Here is a 19,723-nt window from a genome sequence, read left to right on the forward strand (position 1 = left end):
GTATACTTGGGGGACCCCTAAAACCCCCTGACCCTCGGGGCTCTCCGGGCTCTCGGGCTCCTGCCGGGAGGCTCTTCTCGCAAGCTCGATAATTTCTGTTTTTAGTATATCTTTCAATACTCTATATTTCGTCTACGCTACGTTATCTGAAATCGTGTAAGTAATTCTTAACTCTACGTACTTAGTTTATTATCATATTTTTGATAAAGAAAGGAATAAAAGGTGATTTGAGGATTTGAGTTCTTTTCGCTTCCTCTTTTGGACGTACCCGTGTGACCCGCTTTTAGTTAGAAATGAGTAGGTGGTTTTGTTCAAATCACGGAATCTGAAGATCTGATTGGTCAACTTTAAATTTATGGTTGTCGAACATTTTGTGATTTCAGTCTTGTAATAAGTTCAAATCGTTCGTTCAACATCACGGAGAGGTTCAATCCCGCTTACCCTCCGCTTTCCCCTCGAGGTCATTCTCCACCGTCTCGGGAAACAATTCCTCTCCCCTCAGCCAACCAACGCCCTTCCCCACACCTCCGACCGCGCCCCTGTTCTTCTCATAAACAACGTTGACAATGCCCAATCCCGCGACGAACACCAGTACATCTCCACCTGGAACACCCTTCCACCAACCCCTCTTCTTGCCCACTTTCCACAGACTGTCGATGCCAAGTCTTATGCTAGACAGGAAATGCCCATGTCCTCCTCTCCGATCGACGAAGCCCCACATGCCGCCGAGTGCGCCGCCGAGGACCCAGCGCGATGAAGGCGTGAGCGTCCGGGGGAAAAGGTTCTGGAACAGACAGATGGAGCCCCAGGACGTGCCGATTGCGCCGGTCAGGAAGGCCGACGTCCTCAGCACTCGCTTCGCGAGAGCGTTGAGCTCGTGCGACGGCTCCTCCACGAACTTTCTCCACTTCGGCAAAGCGAACAGAGTGTAGTAGGCGGCGAAGAATTTGGCGAGGGTGGGGAAAGCGGTTAGGATGTAGCGGACAAAAGTTGTCAGGCAGGAGGGTGTGGATGGATGGAGGGTTGCGCATGAAAGGAAGGTGTGAGACGGGTGGGCCGGGGAGGTTATGGGCGCTAGTTGGGTGAGAGAGGGTGGGAGGGTTTGGGTTGAGGGGAAAAGAATCGGGGATATGAAGGGTCTGGAAGGGGCTGTTAGCGGAATGACTTTCTTGAAGCAGACCGCGGAGGGAGCATACGGCCAATTGAGTCGCGACATCTCGGCCAGCGAATCGACGATTGTGTTTGTGCTTGGCCACGAGAGATTTGGGGGATAGGAGGCCGGTCTGCGTTGGACGTAATTGGGCGTGTGGTCGAGGATGAAGTCACCGTAGGCCTGAAACCGTCAACTTCTGCAACATTCTTTTTGTCTCAAGTCGACGAATGCATACCTTTGGGAAACAATCTCTATCGAAAACAAATGCGTGCAGCAATTGACCCGTAGCCACCGGCATCAACAACCAACTTCCCCACCACCACGGTTTCCCACGAAACCACCCATCCTCCTCCAACGCTATATACGCAAACTCCAATGATCTCGTCGCCACATATATAGCAATCGTGATCCTTAATTGATCCCCCGGATAAACGCCGAGCGCGAAGCCCGCCAGACTTGCGCCGATTGCCGGAGCGAGACGGGATGTCAGGGATCTGGAGATGCGAGGATTCCGCCGTCGGAAGGGGGCGGCGTCCTTCGTGAGCAGATTTGAGCGGAGACGGGAGAAGAAGCGGAAGAGGAGGCGGTGGAGAAGTAGGAGGAGGGAGAGGGAGAAGGAGAGCCGGAGGTTGGGGGATTTGAGGATGGGGTTTTTCGGTTTTATCCTGTGGCCATGAATCAGCGGTTGGAGTACCGGTGACAGGTTCACCTACCTCTGGGGTTTCCCTCCAGCGAAGAAACTCCCCTTGATCAACTCCCAGAGCTTCAAGCTCGTCTGCGTAGCGATGAACACCCGCAACGAAGCTCTTATCGCAGCTCCATTATAATCGTCCTTGCTCTGCACCAATGCGGCATACTTAGGTGGTGGAAGTGCTCGTTTCCTTACGGCTGGCGGTGAGCGAGATATGAGATATTGGTGGAGAGTCTTGTACTCTTTTGCGCTGAGTGTGTAGCGGAGCGCGTTGCGGAGGATGGGGTCGGCTTCGATTTGGGCGGGGGATGGTGGCGGAGAGGGATAGGGATCTGAGGGTGCCATTATTGATAGTCACAAGAATGTTAATCCTTGAACCATCTCGAGTTCTGTGAATATGCAATGGGAAGAATTGTTCCATACAAGAGGCTGACGATAGGTGAGACGCGGCAAGCCTCGGCTATCAAAGTCTCCTATTCGGGAAAGAGTTCTAGGGGTTGCAGGTCTCAAGACGTCCATTAGCTGGTAGCTCAACCTTAGACAAAAATCGCAATTATCGAAGAATCTTTTAAGGATATGTAATATGTACAATCAGGTTTGGATTGAAAATGACAAGATTCGCAGTATGTACCGATACACATCTAGATCCTATCCAATTCTACCCTTGACCATTGCCGAACACACCTTTTCGTTTAACAACTGCAGGAGGTCTCGCCCGCCCCTGGTGTTCTCATTGAATCGCACTTGTTCACAAAGTAAGCCCGAGCAAAGCGGCGCTCAACCCTCCAAGAACTCCATCGAGCAATTCCTCCACAACAGCCAAGAGATTGTTCACAACAGGGATGAGAGATGCAACCAATGCGCCCAAAGACGTGACCAATGGGCCAAGGAAGGAGAGAGTGGTAGCTGAAAGGTTGACGGTTAGTTGTGGAATTACCATCAGAAAGGGGAAAAATGTGCTTACTCAATCCGAGGGTGGCAACAATCTCAGTCAATGTACCACCAACCTCTTCAATAATCATAGCCAGCTCACCCGGAAGGCTAACAGTGGCTTGTCGCGAAGCAAGAGTGAGTTCACGTTTAGCAGGAGCCGGGCTGGCAAGAAGTTTTTTGATGTCGGCAGTAGCGCCGGTGATGGCGGTGTTGATAGAGGCAATGTTCGATTTGTACGTGGCATTGACGGCGGCTGTATCTTGGCCTGCAGTGTGGGGCTTCAAGGTCGCGGAAGTAGCGTCTGAGTAAGAACATGTCAATCTTTTGCGTACATGGGTTGGAGTTGATCAGGGCAACTCAGTGCAAAAGCATGTCGATATATAAGGTACTGGGGGAAGGCTGTTAGGCATAATGACTTACTCATTACCGCAGTGTATTGTCTGACCTCCGAGTAGAGGCTGGTAAGAATCGCCAAAGACGGAGCATAGTAGGGAGACACTGTGGCACGGTCGACCAGGGCGCTGTCAACAGCTGGGGCAGCGAAAGCGAATGAGCTGGCCAAAGCCAAGCATGAAAAGAATGACGTCTTCATTTTGGGAGGAAAGTTGATGTTTAGTGGTCTGGTGAAGGGTTGGTAATGATGTAGGTGTTGATGCTTGTGGGTGACGGAGAGATGCTGATAAGAAATGAAGGCAGATGGAGGACTTTATATACACATTTGTCTCCAGCTACCACCGTCACCAAGCTTCTGTCCATGACGAAGGATCGACGGAGGTTGCAGGCATTGGTGGTTGAGGCTTGCTGCCGCACCTTTAGCAAGCCATGGTTCTGCTCTGTGACCTCCATACTACGCTCAAACAAGAGTGCCGGTGCTCGATGATGGCAAAGGAGATGAGGTGATCTCCAGCGCGTATAGGAGAACCCTGCTCGCGCCGCCGGCCACGTCCAAGCCTATGTCGTGGGGTATTGAGTTGACCGTGTCCGGCCATTCTGCACCACGGCTGTCGACCAGTTCAACGGCTATTTCGAAGTAGAGGAAAACCCTGTGAAATGTGCTTCATGATGCCACTACGACTTCGTGGCTGGTATAGTCCTCAGGACATTCTTTCTCAAGTTCTTCAGGCCTCTTCCTCACATAAATTGGTTCTTCACCTCACCGTGGACGGCCTCACCTGCCCTTGGGGTTCCCAAATACAGGTCTGCTCAGAGATTCAATCTGTTCATACCCTGCTAGTTTTCGGTCAGGTAGTCGATGGTCTCAAGACCCCTGGAAGAGGCGCCCGGCACTCAAAGAAGCTTCCACCGTTGCACGGACGTTGCCAGAAGCACCTTGTCGAAATAGGCTCTTGACATAAGGCCAGGGCCTGCGTAGCGTATATAGAGCTGGGAGAGAACGAACTATATGGATATAGTCGCGCCGACGAACTGACAGCTGACTAGCATTTCTGCCTGCGTCCCTAGGAAAACTAATGCTGTGACATCAATTATGACAAACATATAACTCGTTCGAGTCGCGCGCATGGATAAACGGTTAAGGCCTGCAGTAGCTTAGACAATCAGATGAGCGATGAACGACTAACGACTAAAACCCTTGCTCAGCTGAAGGGTATATACTAGGTATGTGGGAGGTCAGGGAAGTGAAAAGGGCTCGCTTGGAGAATTAGTAGGGGAACCAGGCGAGAGAAATTGGCAGCTATCAAAGTCTTTGAATAGCCTCACGATGCCAGCGTGCAGTAGCAGTGTCGTATGGGAAAAGGATGTAATCGATGTCATTGAGGCTTTCGGGGGAAGGAATAGCCGTGGGCACGTGTGGTACTGGCAAGTCTGCTTCAACGGCTATCCAAGCTTTTCAGGGCGGATACCTTGCACGAATCTGCAGATCTTCAACCGATCAACAACGTCAGTGTCAACGGCGTGGGGCTGAGTTCGAGAGTAGGTAGAGGCTCTGTCAGCCGTGATGAGCCCTGATCCAATCTCCAAGAACACTTTCTATGATTTCCTGCCACCGCTTCGAGGTCATTTCGACAAGAAATTGCGAGGTTTTTTTTTTTTAAAAGTGTGCGCGTCACCTGGTCCTTAACAGCCTCCAAATGAAACGAAACTATATCACGTGTCCCGGAAGATGATACCGCATCTTACATAATATTGACGGCTCCGCTTACGACGCTCATCACATGATTAAAAGGTTTATAAAATCCCTTTATGTTATTTTTTTTATCGGTTCCGTTTTGAAAAAATGAAAACAAAAAAGGAAAATCGAAATAAAAAACAAATAACGAAAAACTAAGAGCGGTCGTTTATAATAAAGTACCTTAGTGTTTCGGATTCCGAGATCTCGCCTACTCGCACTCAAATTTCCTCTGCCAAGACCTCGTACTAGTACTGAGGCTTATTATTGCCCCACTCTCCCCGTCTGTTCTATGTTGTACCGCGCCGCAACCGCAAGAAATCCAATGTCTAGACCCTCTGTCCCAGAACTCCCCAAATACCTACTCCGAGCGCACATGTTTCGAGTTGGTTTGGGCGCTCCCGCTCTTCAGGGATCTTTTATACCACAGACCGACCGCACCTATTACAATTCTATCTATGTTCCTGCGGCGTACTCCACAGTGAAATTGTAAACACGACAAATATGCTTCAAAGTTCCCAAGTCCGAACTTTCTGCCTTGCGATACCATTGAACTGTTGGAGTTAGGCGGACCCCTCACTTGAAGCGTCGTAGCCTTTCGTCTCGTGTTGGTTGCGGGCCAATTGGTCGACTTTGTGTCACCATGAATACGAAATCTAGTCCTGTGCACCGCCGCGTGTCTCGCGCGATGGGAAATTCGGTGGGGAAAGAAAGATAAGTAGCGGGATGATGCCTCTCATTATTTCACCTGCGTTTCGGAAGATATTTCGGAGTTCTCGAGTTACCACAAATCGCTTGTTATCAATCATCACGAATTCAGAGAAGTCCATCAGTCATCGGGACGTTTTCCTCTTCAGCGCGAAATCCCATATGTGCGTTTGAAACATCTGCAGCCCTTGGCGCGGTTGCACGACCACCCACCAGCCCCTAGCTGCGCTCCTACGACCCGGAGACTACATATCCAATTCCGTCTGACGCACTCCACTTCAAAACCCCCAGCGCACGCAAGATGGGGAAAGTACCCTTGGTGGCCAAGGTCGGCGAGAACGTCGAACTCACAATCGCCCGCCCCGCTGCCACGGCCCCGCATTCACCACCGGCGTCACCGTGGCACCTGCCCTACTGGAGCGGAGATTACGAAGTGGTCATCTCACCGCCGTGGTTGATCGCACTGGCTATGATAGCTCTGGGACTGACGATACTGATCTATTCGGCTTGCAAGACGCTCAGGAAACGGAAGTCGGCGGTCCTGGGTGACAAGACGAAAGTGAGGCTGAATTCTTATCCTCCGCTGAGGATATTTTCGTGCAATATGGTGTGAAAGAGAGAGTCCGGCAGAGGAAACGCTGGGGCAACGGTTGGGACAAATATTTGCGCAAGGATTCGAATTTGTGATATTAAGGCTACAATCCTGCGACGCATAGCCACCCAGAGCCAGCACGATACGACCAGCATATCTTCCGCTTCGTAAGTCCTCCGAACATTCCCATCCCATTATTAACGTCAAGCTGATACAGTCCCTCTCAGATGCCCTTACCAAGGTCATTCGAACACTCGGGTATGGGTGACTGCCGAAAATCACAATTCGTCGCAGTCATCTTGTTCGGATCCGTTTTCTGTACCGGAAGAGCTGGACTGTGCGGGAACAGCGGCGGAGGTCGTAGAGGTAACTCCACCATCTTGGCCGCTGCCCTGTCCGCTTCCTTGAGTGCTAGTGCTAGCTGCAGCAGAGGAGCCTGAAGCAACTTCCTCGCTACTGTTACTCGTCCCGCTAGCTGTGCCGGACGGGTTGCCCCAACCTTTGCCACCAGCGATAGGTGTCCAGCTGTACGTCTCGTTCGGGTCGAAATCTTCAATCGGTGGCGAGGTGGTGTTGTCGCGGACGGTGTCATACGCACCATTGAAGTAAAGTGGCAACGGCGGATTCTGTTGCGGATAGGAAATCTGGTTGTTTACCCACTGTTGATGCTGAGTTGCTTGAGCCCATTCGAGGTTGTTGGGAAGGGCGGGTGTGGCGAACCAATTGTCCGCGTAGGCGGGTTGAACGAGGCCCTGGGAGGTGGCGAGAACGTCAGTCAAGGGTTGACATGGATGACAGAGTTACTCCTTGTGTAGTTTAACTTTCGAGATTTAGAAGTGCCAAACTTACATCGTCCCAACATTTCATGAAGAACCACCATATCTGCTCAGGGTAGACGTCACCCGTTGGAGCGCTGTCGAGCTTTTCCATGATTTTTGCCTTGGTCCGATCTATCTTGATGTCTGCTGGTGTCGCGCAGCTGGTTGGGTCGTTGGGGTCGGTGGAGCAGATGTCGGTGACTTTGAGCATCATGTCTGAAGAGCCATCTTCTTTCCAGAACGAGATGCAAACATCTTGCATGCAGTAGCCTGGCCATCAAAAGTCATTATCCATCTTATTAGTCTACGCATCCTATCTGGAAACTTACGGCTGAGGTCCACGTATTTGAGGAAGTAAGGATGTATAGCGACTTTGCTAATCGAGTACGCATTATCAGGTATTCCGCAAGCACTCTGAGTCGCCGAGTCGGTCCCTTGAGGTAACCACTCGTCTGTGTCACCTGTCGGCGTGTTCAATTGACCCGCAGAGAAGAACTTCATGTTGCCATGCTGGACAAAGATTTCGAAGTCAGTATAGTCTGATCGTGATGGGATACCGAGCTTCGAGAAATGTCTGCGGAGTAGACACTCGGTCGACCTGTCTCAAGGCTCCAGATATGGTTAAACAAAAGAAGAAGAACCCCAAAGTTACATACGTAAAGACGACCGAAGGGAAGGTCAATAGTCCGGTTGCCGTAAACCTCTGGCGGAGTCTCATTTGTTGTGCCCGAGCCAGCGATCATTGCAGCACCGTTACTGAATGTGTTGTCGGGCTTGGCTGTTGTAGGAATGTCTTGGAGACCTGGGTCGCCTGAGTCTTGACGGGCACTAAGGATATCTGGATCTTGACGGGGAATACTGGCGCCGGTGGCCAGGGAGGCTGCCGATAGGAGCAGGGCCAAATCGAGCAACATCATTACAAGAAGCAATAAAACAACGTGCGATTATGTATGTGCTGTGTTCAAAAGAATGAATGTAGAAGAAAGGACCGTCTTGCAGTGGCAGAAAGAGTGTAAGAAGCCAGCAAGACTTCGAAAGCAAAGCTACGAGTGTGACTGAAACAATGAGCGTGAGAAGATGACGGGCCGCATCGAGAAGGAAGTTTCATGCTGTTGCGAAATATTTGTATGACATTGAGATTTCTTCATCTCCGTGTCCGCTGACAAGGAATATCACATGCATACCTTTGAGATTGAGATGTTTGACAGTGAGACAAACAAAGCCCCAATCACTGACCCTCAAGCACGCCGTACTTCACATGAAGAGAAATCACTGGCAGAAAGGATCCGGAATAATGCATTCTTCAGGAGGTGGGACAATGCATGCTCCGTCTCAGCGGGATGCGATGTTTGAGATGAAGTGGGGGGTCGGCATAAGCGCTCCTTGAGCCGCCCCACTGTTCGTGCTTCCTGGAAAGCACGAAACAGTCCATGCAGTGAGGTCGAGCATCTACCGTAATAAGAGCTCCGAACACATCGTTCGTACACATGTACCCATCATGATAAATATATGAGTGATTAGGGAAGGAGCTGTGCTAGAACTGCCCGTGGAGGCCTGTATCATCAATGCTATACGAAGTAACGACTCCATACCTTAATGAAAAGGGTTGATCTGGGTAAGTAGATGGTTGCAGAAGCAGATGCACGAGATGATTCAGAGGTGCTAGTTCATGAATACATGGTTGCATGCCGTCCCTTTGCGGTGCTCTGTGATGGAGTAAGGCGTAAGGTAAGGTAAATCAAGCATTCAGGGTCCAGGTCTAGGTCCCGACTCGGGCCGAGGGGCAACATATGCCCTGTATATACCGGTACGAAATGCGAGCCCTCCGTACTTGTATGTTCTACTGTACAGATATTTAGGAGCTTGCTGCATTGGATCTCTGTGACCCCTCTCCGGACAGAGAGTGTGACAGGTAGATTGTGCATTGTCTATGAGTAGGCTGTCGCATTGCTTATTCTCTGAGGGCAGCGTCATCGGGAGTCACCAGAGTCAACGGTTTCTTGGAGGTGGAGGCTGATGATAAGAAGATGGAGGGAAGATGAAGACTGATTGGCCAGATTCGCAAAGCCTCATGATGGTGACTCTTTTGGGTATAGTTATTAGTAATTTCGGAAAGAATGATTATCGTCGGATCCATGAAATGTGCCCCGCAGTCCACAATTCATTCAACGGCCGAGGCGTGCAACTTCCACCCTCACCTTTTTTTCCAACTTCACACCACCACACTACCACGCCGTCACTTCCCTTTGACCCACTTCGCCCTTCATCCACCCGCTTTCATCACATCGTTGAGGCTCAGCTTGAGCCGAATCAAACACAATTGCTGAACTTGGTATCTTGAAAGAACAAGCTCACGGTTGTGTACAGTGAGAATCATAGATCTACCTAAGGAAATGGTATTGACCAATGCTTCAAGAAACAAGCCCAATTCGGACAGCTTCCCGACGATACAGCTCCTCATCCTAGGTACGTCTTCTTCCAACGCCGCCTACCCGTCGACGAGCCGTTGCTGATCCTTTCGACAGCAATATGTCGAGTTGCCGAACCAATAGCCCTGGCCTCATGCTTTCCGTATGCATGGGTCATGGTGAAAGACTTCCACGTCGGCGATAGATCCAGTGCATCTTTCTGGGCCGGCATCTTCATCTCCTCCTTCGCCCTCGCCGAATCTTTGACCGGCTTCGCGTGGGGTAGCGTATCGGATCGAATTGGGCGGAAGCCGGTCTTGCTGATAGGATGTGCGGGAACACTCATATCCTTGCTCATTGTTGGCTTCTCAACCAACTTCTGGATGGCCCTCGCTGGTAGAGCTTTGGGTGGACTCTTGAGTGAGTATGGATGGTACTGCAAGACGTATGGTCATTGATTAACGTTGGGGGCAGATGGAAACATCGGAGTCATCCAGACCATGGTCGGCGAGTTGGTCAAGAAGCCTGAGCATGAACGTAAGCCTCTCCTGCCTTGACCGCACTTGATATTCGCTCACACACTACAGCACGAGCGTTTGCAGTGATGCCATTCGTTTGGTCTATCGGTACGATCATTGGCCCTGCAATCGGTGGCACTTTTGCCAGACCTGCCATCTCCATGCCTTCCGTCTTTTCTCCGGCTAGCATCTTTGCCCACTTTCCTTACCTCCTCCCCAATCTTCTATGCGCCGCTATACTTCTTATTAGCATCTTGTTCGGCTACTTCTTTTTAATTGAGACTCACCCAGACATGCAGCCATGGAGTACACAAGAAGAGTTGGACCATACCACCGCGGAAACGCCTCTGATGACTGCTGGAGCTACAGCTGATTATGGAGTCGACCTTCGCGCTGACACCTATGGCACATTCAATACCGTTAACATTAACGAATCAAAGGAATGGATGCTGAATGCCGATGGTACTCCGCGTCCAGCATCCACCTCCTTGAAAGACAAGCCCAAAATCTTCACTAGAAAAATAGCCATGATAGTCGTCGCGCTCGGCATCTTCACCTACCACAGCATGTCTTACGACCACCTTCTCCCTATTTTCCTGCAAGACGAACGTGTCTCCACCAGCAGTATCTCTCAATCGCCTTTCAACATCCCCGGCGGCCTTGGCCTTGCCATTCGGTCTGTCGGGATCATCATGTGCATCAATGGTATCATCGCCCTTTTCATTCAGGCTATAATTTTTCCTCTCTTCGCGTCCTGGCTTGGGGTTTGGAAGACCTTCGTTATAGTCACGGTTTTCCATCCTGTTGCTTACTTCATCGTTCCATACCTGGCCTTTCTCCCGGAGACTTCGCTGTACCCAGGCATCTATGTCTGCTTGGCTATTCGCAACTTTTTCAGCATACTTGGATACCCGGTCCTCCTCATCCTCCTCAAAGAAGCTGCACCATCCCACTCAGTACTTGGAAAGGTCAACGGCCTCGCCGCTTCGGCAGGTGCAGCTTGCCGTACTATTGCACCTCCTATCGCAGGCTATCTTTACGGGGTCGGCACTCAGATCGGCTTTACAGGACTCGCTTGGTGGGGAAGTGGCATTGTGGCGATTGCAGGAGCCTTCCAAATTCTCTCAATCCAAAGGACCAAGAACAAGACGGCTACGATCAGGCCAATGGCTAGCTTCATGCGGAGTGCAATGCCTGCAGAGACGGAGGAGGATGTGGTACACATTACTGTCACCGACAGGGACGAGGTGTAGGTGTAAGTGTAATAGGTGGAAGTAGTCACTTTCTATCGTCATCCTTTTCCACATATACTTCTACCATGCGATCTAACGAGCGATTTTTTTCGCACGACAAGGGCGTTCATGGTTTCACGATTAGATATTACAGGGCATTCGCTTTATCAGGGGGGCTACTTGCATATAGGCTGGCTAGCCTGGCTGATGGTGCTTAGATTATGAGGCGTTAGAGAACTCAAAGCTTGTAGAAGCTTCTATCTTCCTAGAACTAGAAAGTCACTCTCTCAAAATCCCGGCCTTCGCAGATGTCCATCGGCTAATTGCTCTCTTCAGTCCCCTTCCCTTTGTTCGTCCCTGTCTACACGTAGCCATGACCAGAAACCGTGAAACTAGATAAAAGTAAAGTATCCTCCGGCAGAAAAGCAGCAGCAGCATCCTACCACCACTACCTACTTGCCTATTCGTCCTTGCACCCAGTACTCAAAACCACCATCTACATTCCCCAACCACCATCCGATCCCTCCCCAAACTCCAACCCCACAGCCCACCAACAAGCAGCCCAGGCCAACCATTCCAAGCGCCCAGCCCACTCCCAAACCACCCAACCCGGCAACCGCCGTGACGGGCATGGGTGGTGACAGAGCCGCCGGATCAGGAAACCGTTCAAACCACGCCACGGTCGTTGCAAAAGGGCGCGACGATAGCGGTCCGGTGGTCGTCCAGCCCCTGACGACCTCCGGCACGGCGCCGTCACTGGGCGACGCAGGCTTCGTGGCGGGTACTTCGACGACAGTCATCCCGGGCATTGGGTGTGGCTCAGGGTTGGTGACTGCGCCTGTCCGTACGGGTCTGTCCTGCAGCTAGGATGATCCCGTGCGTGGGAAGTGGGATTTGGAGGGATGATAGCTGTGTTCGGTTCTCGCTTCGGTGTATAGGTTTAATGGTATGGGGCGGATGTTGGGATAGCCAAGTGAGGCGGGGCATTGCTGAGTTGTCGGACCTGTCTTTGCAAGTCTTTGATCCGTCGGGTCTGATGTGGGATTTGGGTTGGATGTTGAATCGGGCTCTGGCTAAGTTGAGCGATTTGGGTTGCGTGTTGATGCAGCAGCTGGCTCTGTGGATGTAAAACGACCTCGTTTTCGTTTCTATGTGATTTCCTCTCTCCCCTTCAATTGTGTGCTCCGTTACATGTTTCAAGGCTTACGCTGTTAAGGATGCAGCCTGTTCGGCAATATCATCTTCATCTTCGATGTTGGAATGAGCGTGCGCGATGAAGTCTATACGACGTGTGGTTGCTGTGTCTAGCTTCTTCTTTCTTTATCTGCTTTTCCTTTGCCCTTCTTGTCTTGCTTCTCGCGTGACGATTTGCGTCTCGTGTGCTTGCTGGGATACATAGGTGAAGTGCTATCAGATGAGGAGTCATAGACAGACAATTAGACAGCGGCGCAGCAAGAACGTCATGGTGACTGCGGGAGGTTCGTGACTGGACTGCATACTGAATACATGCACAAGGACATGGACCTCGGATATATACGCCGATGTGTCAGAGATTTCCCATTATGCCATAACATTATTGGTGGCCAAGAGGGAAAATCTCAGTGTTCCTGATGCCTCAAACCCACGCCCAAGATACCAAATTGAGCCCACAACAAATTTATGAGGTTCAGAGGCTTGGCAATGTTTACATTCGCATTCTTTCGCAGAGCTCCATAACCAATGTCGCCCTTCCAATATAGTACCAATTCCATCAGTGACCCTGCTGTATCTCGAGCGCTCGAGTAGTAGCATCAGGGACAATGGAGATTGGGAAGTATATGTTGAGCAAGCCCAAGAACTTGAAGCCCAGTCTCAAATCTCGGCAGAAAGCGGGACAATATTCAATCAAACCCAAACCCAGTTCATGTAGAGGTAGCAGCAAGTGCTTCGCAGTGGAGGAGTTTCTTCGACAGACGAGATTGACGCCAATGAAAAATAGTTTGAATCAGGCGATACCTCTGTATGGAAGACCCGAGTATTTGGAAGTCTTCGCTACACTACTTGCTGAGATTGGCCACTCGTCGGATTACAGACCATCGAGCTGTTTCACGGCTGCAAAGCGCCCAACTTTCAAATTCCGTGCATCATACACCATCCCCGATGTAAGTAGTCACAAACGTTGTAGGTCGGATGGCCGAAGATCTGGGGAGCTGGAGTCGGTGGGTAGACGGGTGGGAAGTAATTGGCTTGGGAGAAGGAAGGGGTGAAGGTGAGGACGGACACGGCAAGGAAAGTTCAAGGAGCCGTTGCCGAGTATCCAGAGTCTCCAAGTTTGGACATCGTTATCGATGGACGAGATTCCGGAATCGAAGTCTTGTAGTCTGCGAAACAAAGGCATGTCGCTGACAGCCTGATGGCGTGCGCTGTGGGTTTATCAGTGCGTAGACATTATATCTCCCACAGGTTCTCCTGAGTCATGGCAAATAGCGACATCAAATTGGCAACAGGCAGTAAAGGCAAAAAAGAAATCTCCATAGCTCTGCGGTTCCCGATAGCTCGATTGAAACTCCCCATCACGCAGAGCAGAGCCCCGGTTCCTCAACGTCTGGACAGCCTGAACTCGGATAATTAACCGCGTGTCCCAGAGAGTTTCCCTGACTATCGCAAGATCGATCGACGAATACATCGAGGAAACTATACCTACACTCAAGTGACACAGATTTTATCGAGAGGTGGACCTGCGAGAGCTCAGCGCATTTGGTACATCACCATGCAGGAGCGCCGAACTCAATTATGTATCAGCACCGGGCTGTTAGGTGCACATGCAAATACGTCAATTGCAGAAGGACTACGAAGAGGCTGCGACCATCTTCGACCTTGCCATGTGCTTGCATAACTCGGCATCCGAACAATTGGAGGAACTCTTGCGCCAGCGCTGTGGCGAGTCACTTACTGTGACCATCTTTCGGTAGCTTCTCGGATTCGTATGAACGACTGAGCATCTTTTAGTCAAGCAAGGAAAAGGACTGGTGTGTGGCAGAGCAGAAGCGTGCCGATGTGGATGAGAGCGTTTCGTAACTACAGAAGGATATATGAAGCTGAGACGGACGTGGTAGAAGTCCCATCAGATGAGGGGTCATAGGCAGACAATCGGACAGCAAGAATTCCGTGGTGACTGCAGACGGTTCGTTGTTCCACTAGTTAGAACAATCGAGCCCAAGACGCACTAGTGGCTTAGAGGCTTGGCAATGTTTACTCGCGGATTCTTGCGCGCAGCTCCATAACCAATGTTACCCATCACACATAGTACAACTTGAACTACAGCTGGAATGGCTACACCGCTCTCGCCGTTGCCTCCCTCAAATACCAATCGTATCGCGCCACTGACCGTGGAAAGGAAGTCGAACTACCACTCTCCAACAAAATACGCCTATGAACCGCAAGACAATGAGAACATGACCGACAGTCCAGGCGACCCTCCTAGCTCCCCCTTCGTTGCAGACGTCGAATCGTCGCCAGCGAGGCCTGAAAGTAGAAGCAAGAATAGCTCGCCGATCAAGGAGCGGTCAGAAGAATACGAACCCAGGCAGCTTACCAAGGACGCGCTGAGAGAGAATGAGGACCTTACACGGGCATCTCAGCCAGTGCGAGATGATACTATGAGGACACATGACTTTACTATACATGATGATACAGTCTCTGCGGTAGACGGACCTGCTGGCTATGCTGGCATGGACGACACGGCGTTCTCGGCTTTCTCCGCCGTCCCCAACCCAGACATGACTCGGTTTGCGCGACTGGGTCAATCTCCTACGAAAAGCGCACTTGGTAGCCCAGCGAAGTCTCCGTTCGAAGAAGTTCCAACCCCAAGGCCTACAGGAAGGAATACACCATCAAGACATCGGCACCAGTACGACGATAGCTACTCATCGCCTACACCCCGTCGGCAAGAGCCATCTCGGGACAATGATACCACAAACCTCCTCATCGACTTCACAGGCCAATTCAATCCTGCAGCTGAAAGATCGCCCAGCAGGAATGGCCGCCTGTCGCCCAAGAAATACCATACGCAGTCAGACCTTGCCTCGCATCTGTCAAGTCGCCGCACGCCATCACCGGCAAAACAAGCGTTACCTCCCGGCACGCCCTCAGAATCGCGTCATCTAGCCAACCTTCTCGACTTCGATCTTCCACCCGCACCCACACCACGCTCAATACCCAGCATCTCCGCCCGAGAACTCGAGTCCATGAAATCAGCCTTCCAGTCGCAGATATCCTCGCTGAAAGCTGAATTGAGTGGTAAGGAAGCAGAGGTCAGCAGCCTTAAAAATGCGATGGGCGATGCCGAAAGGCGGGTTGGCGAATCTCTAGAGCAAGTTCGCGAGGAGCGGGATGCGAAGGAGGGGTTGCAGGCGGAGAAGGCTGATTGGGAGAAAAGGCAACAAGAGATGCAAACCGTGTTGAAAGACGTGAAAGAGGAGATCATCCGGGGTGAGCATGAGAAGGACCAGTTGTTACAACGAGTCAGCGAAGCAGAAGATAAGCGCCAAGAGGCAGAATCAAAAGCAGTGGAAGCCGAGAGTAAGATTGCCGGTATGAGAGCCTCTTCATCCTCTACTGCGCCCTCGGACAGCGGCAGCGTAAATACAAACAGTGAAGTCGAAGCTGCGGTGACCAAAGTTGCAAAAGAGCTACATGGTTTGTACAAAACTAAGCATGAGGCCAAGGTCACTGCGCTGAAGAAAAGCTATTCGGACAGATGGGAGAAAAGGATGAAAGATCTGCAGAACAAGATCGATGAGTTGAGTAAAGAGAATGATGATCTTAGGATTGGGAGAGATGCAACTATGACAGGGGTTGAGCCCGGGGCCTTCGCTGCGGGTTCAAGTCCCGAGAGCAAGGCCCACCAGGGAGAACAGAGGCAAGAGTTCGAGAAGCAAGCAAAACGTCTTGATGAGCAGAAGCAACAGCTCGCGAATGTGGAGAAAGAGCTTGAAACCGTGCGACGAAACCTCGCCAGCTCCACGGAACAGAACGTCTCCCTCCTCTCCCAACTCTCCGCCTCCCGAGCCGAAACCGCAGAGTTGATCGCCGCAACAGAAGAGCTGATGATTCTCTCTCAAAACCCCATGGCGAATTCCTCGTCGGGCTCTCACAACGCACAACCCGCACCGTCGGATACGAGATCCACGCTTTCGAGATCGACTTCTGGGTCCGGCTTGAAAGCGCCCGGATTCGGTGGTTATAGTGGCGAGAGCAGGATTGGCAGGATGCCGGCACCGAGTGGGTATGGCAGGGACAGGGGCGACAACGGGGCGGGAGGGAGGAGTGGGCTATTGGGGAATATTGAAAGGATGGGGAGGGGGCGGATCCCTGACTGAGCAGACACCATGTATGATTTACAGAATCTTGGCGTCAAAAACGCTCTCTTTGCTTTCGGTACGCTGGGAAAGCCAATCAAAGCATTTCAATTGAAAAAATCCGTTCAAAACTTTACTTGCAGCAAGACCCTCCGAAGAATCCATGAATGCCAATGATCGAGCCTTCAGGCACCGAAACCATACGAGTAAGAGCATCAACGTGTGAGTCCAGAACCCAATGCACAAAGAGACAACTACTGTGGTGAGCACAAGGGAGTCAGTACCGAAAGAAGCATGAAGAATTAATTTCTTCGAATGAAATAGAGTATTGAAGACGTGGATCGAAGCAGTCTTGTACGGCTTCACCGTGGGATAAGGCAATGGCACGGGTTCCTGATGCAGGTGATGAAGTTACTGTGGTGAAGGAGATGGTGTCAGTACGGAAAGAAGATGGATGGATTCTGTCTTTGATTGAGTGAAGTTTTGGACGTGGATCGAAGGAGTTGTCTGCAAGTTGGGATAAAGAAGGCCGGTTCCAATTATATGAGAGAAGAATCGTATAGTAGAAAATCATGGCGGAGCTTTGGTTACAAATATAAACTGCAACCGATAGAATTGCAGCCTTGAGCCGTGAAGTACAGTACCATCGTTGGCCGCAGCCTCCGATCTAGCGATCGGCATAGATAAGTTCTTCGATGCCAGATGCTCATCGAGCCAAACAGCAGGAAATCCGTGCAGGCAGCGAGCGTCCATCAAGTGTCCGGCTCCTCTATCTCAAGACTGGTAAAGGAAAAGACTAGGTGACATGCCCAGTCCGTTTAGAACGCTTGACTCCTGGAGGCTTTGCAAGAGGCGTTCAAAGCATGCATGAAACTTCCCGCTAGTCGGAGTCATTGATTGACATCCGACAGAATTGCTTGAGAGCGTCAATGAACGCCCATACCTCCTGAAAAACGACAATCGAGTCCTCCTGTGGTATCTCTTATGATCAAACATTAGATCAAGTCGGTGCAGCTTACATCCATGGACTCCCCCGGCGGAAGCTTTAAAGCAGAATGATCGGGCGAAGCCGCCGGAGTTGGCAAAGGTGCAAGTACTGTCGAAGACAGGCCTGGCCTTTTGAAGTCTGGTGGAGGACTTGCCCAAGCAAAGTCCAGATACTCTCCAAGGACCTTTCGTATCCCAGTAGCCAATTCTTGAACCTGCTTCTGCCTCGACAGACTCCAAACCCGATCTCTGGAGCCTCGGCCAGACTCGACGGCAGTGTGTTCACCTCCTTCGAGGCCGTCAAGTATACTTCTCCAGACGCGCATCGTTTCGTTCAGCTCGTCCACGTTGCTGACACCCATGACACTTACTCCGAGCTTGGGAGCATTCGGCTTAACCTGCTCTCGTCGCCATGCTATTCCAGAGGCTGGATCGCCCTTCGAACCGACAGGCTCGCCTTCCCGCATCCAGACTTCTAATGCGAAGCGTATAGCGACTTTCTCGATCCGATTATCTTGCTGGTCACACCAATCGCTAGCTTTCTGTATCACTGTCCGCAACTCACTAGGAGACGGATGGAAGTCGCCCTGAGCGCCGATGGGTACACCTGTACGGCGCAGCAGCCCCATACCGAGAACGGAGGCATTTGGAACTACACTGACCCCTGCGGCCTTCAGCCTAGGAAGAGCGACTGAGCTGAGCCTTGTGTTTTGTAGGGTAAAATTGGCGTACGACATGACTGCGTCCAAAGGCTCGCCAGTCCGTTCAAGGATTATCTCGGCAAGGTCACAAAGTGTGGCCACTGGGTAGCCAGATATTCCCACGTACTTTATCCGGCCAGTCTCATCTCGTATCCTCCGGAGTTCTGTAATCGCTGTGAGGACCTCCTCTGGAGTGACGAACTCGACGTCGTGGCAGTAGACCACATCAAGGTACTTGGTATGTAGGTTATCAAGACTTCTCTGTACGCTACGTCGTACCCAAGGGGCTGAATAGTCGAATTCAGCGCCAGCGATGCGCCCGACTTTGGTGAGGAGGAAGTAGTCGCGGCGGGGGAAGTTCTCGTGGACAAATGGGGTGTTGAGCGCTTTTCCAAGCAATTCTTCAGCCGGGCCGTAATAGGGAGAGGTGTCGAAGGCGCGGACTCCCAAGGAGAGGGCGCGGTGGACTATGCCTGTGGTTGGCAGTGCATAAGGGTCTGGATTGTATTGATCATTGAAGGTAGCTGTTCCACAGATGAGTGGTGGAAGAAGGGTCGACAGGGGAGGCGAAGTTTGAGGCATGATTGGGCTAGTGCCTGGATTTATAGAGAAGGAATGCTTAACGCTGCGAGAGTAGGGAAGAGGTAGAACTGGCACGAGTTAATGAGTAGAAGAAGGATGGAAGCAAGGAGATGAGTGGGTGCTTTTTGTATTCCAGCGGGGTTCAGAGAAGCTCTGACTCGACACTGATTGCAATTCACTTCTCATGGGTGGCAGCACGAGGAAATGAATCGACCTGAAATGAAATCCGAGGCCTAATGGCCAGGGTCCGAGGGGTCTTCGGGCGGATCGCGCCATACTTGGTCTATGACGCTTAGACTTGCTATTAGTAATGCTCAGTCTGCTTATCTGACTTTCGCAAAGGCAAAGCTCAGCGTGTCGGACAGACTGTACGGGCTGAGGCGTTGAATAGACAAAGGGGGACGATTCACTGGTGAGAGGTTCAGGATGTTTGCGGGAGTCAAGCTTTTAGCTGGGCTAACCGCGATGGCGATAAAAGACTCGCTAGCGCCATCAAAACCCTATCACTGCTACTATCTTACCTACATACGCACGCTACGGTCCCTGCAGCGGATCGAAGGATTGATTTGATTCTGAAAGGGAATGATCGTCTCATCTCTATCTTGACCGTCGCGTTTCATGCGTCTTACCATCGCTTACTCGTTGCCCAGCCCGGGTAGCGGTCAAGAAACGAGAAAAGTCGTGCCGGCTTGACTGGCTATGCTTGCTGCTCACAGTGTGAGAGACGGCATGATATCTATTGCGCCATTCCATCACCACGAGGCTGAGAGCAACATGTCGGAGGGGTCCTTCAATCAAGGGGCGTTTCCAGGCGAGGCTTAGTCGGGTTCGTGAGTCAGGTAAAGTAAATGATAGCGTGACCTGGAGCATGGAGATCTCAGCGTCGAGGACAAGAGCGTCAGCTTGAGCTTGTATTTTTGAAAATGAAAAGGA

At 51.2% G+C, this 19,723-nt stretch overlaps 6 protein-coding genes across 6 annotated transcripts; 2 read left to right on the forward strand and 4 right to left on the reverse strand.

The window, feature by feature from the left end:
• Positions 1–427: 427 nt before the first annotated feature.
• HO173_010728 (uncharacterized protein) lies at positions 428–2,189 on the reverse strand (the record flags this gene model as incomplete). The annotated part of the gene is made up of 4 exons (XM_037312613.1): positions 428–1,139; positions 1,197–1,333; positions 1,389–1,818; positions 1,867–2,189. The coding sequence occupies 4 exons, from the start codon at positions 2,187–2,189 to the stop codon at positions 428–430; spliced, it is 1,602 nt and encodes a 533-aa protein (XP_037160461.1).
• Positions 2,190–2,592: 403 nt separating this feature from the next.
• Positions 2,593–3,369, reverse strand: HO173_010729 (uncharacterized protein; the record flags this gene model as incomplete). The annotated part of the gene is made up of 3 exons (XM_037312614.1): positions 2,593–2,750; positions 2,809–3,078; positions 3,198–3,369. The coding sequence occupies 3 exons, from the start codon at positions 3,367–3,369 to the stop codon at positions 2,593–2,595; spliced, it is 600 nt and encodes a 199-aa protein (XP_037160462.1).
• A 3,114-nt stretch (positions 3,370–6,483) lies between these two features.
• Positions 6,484–7,940, reverse strand: HO173_010730 (uncharacterized protein; the record flags this gene model as incomplete). Its single annotated transcript, XM_037312615.1, has 4 exons — positions 6,484–6,957; positions 7,055–7,293; positions 7,353–7,533; positions 7,680–7,940. The coding sequence occupies 4 exons, from the start codon at positions 7,938–7,940 to the stop codon at positions 6,484–6,486; spliced, it is 1,155 nt and encodes a 384-aa protein (XP_037160463.1).
• A 1,476-nt stretch (positions 7,941–9,416) lies between these two features.
• HO173_010731 (uncharacterized protein) lies at positions 9,417–11,202 on the forward strand (the record flags this gene model as incomplete). Its single annotated transcript, XM_037312616.1, has 4 exons — positions 9,417–9,489; positions 9,549–9,851; positions 9,906–9,968; positions 10,019–11,202. 4 exons carry the CDS (start codon positions 9,417–9,419, stop codon positions 11,200–11,202), a joined length of 1,623 nt encoding a protein of 540 aa, XP_037160464.1.
• Positions 11,203–14,489: 3,287 nt separating this feature from the next.
• Positions 14,490–16,541, forward strand: HO173_010732 (uncharacterized protein; the record flags this gene model as incomplete). The annotated part of the gene is made up of 1 exon (XM_037312617.1): positions 14,490–16,541. The coding sequence occupies one exon, from the start codon at positions 14,490–14,492 to the stop codon at positions 16,539–16,541; it is 2,052 nt and encodes a 683-aa protein (XP_037160465.1).
• Positions 16,542–17,515: 974 nt separating this feature from the next.
• On the reverse strand, positions 17,516–18,790 carry HO173_010733 (uncharacterized protein; the record flags this gene model as incomplete). Its single annotated transcript, XM_037312618.1, has 1 exon — positions 17,516–18,790. The coding sequence occupies one exon, from the start codon at positions 18,788–18,790 to the stop codon at positions 17,516–17,518; it is 1,275 nt and encodes a 424-aa protein (XP_037160466.1).
• Between the last annotated feature and the right edge of the window lie 933 nt (positions 18,791–19,723).

This window comes from Letharia columbiana (assembly GCF_014066305.1).
Source record: "Letharia columbiana isolate WasteWater2 chromosome Unknown Sc0000052_s0, whole genome shotgun sequence".
In the NCBI taxonomy this organism is placed as follows: Eukaryota; Fungi; Ascomycota; class Lecanoromycetes; order Lecanorales; family Parmeliaceae; genus Letharia; species Letharia columbiana.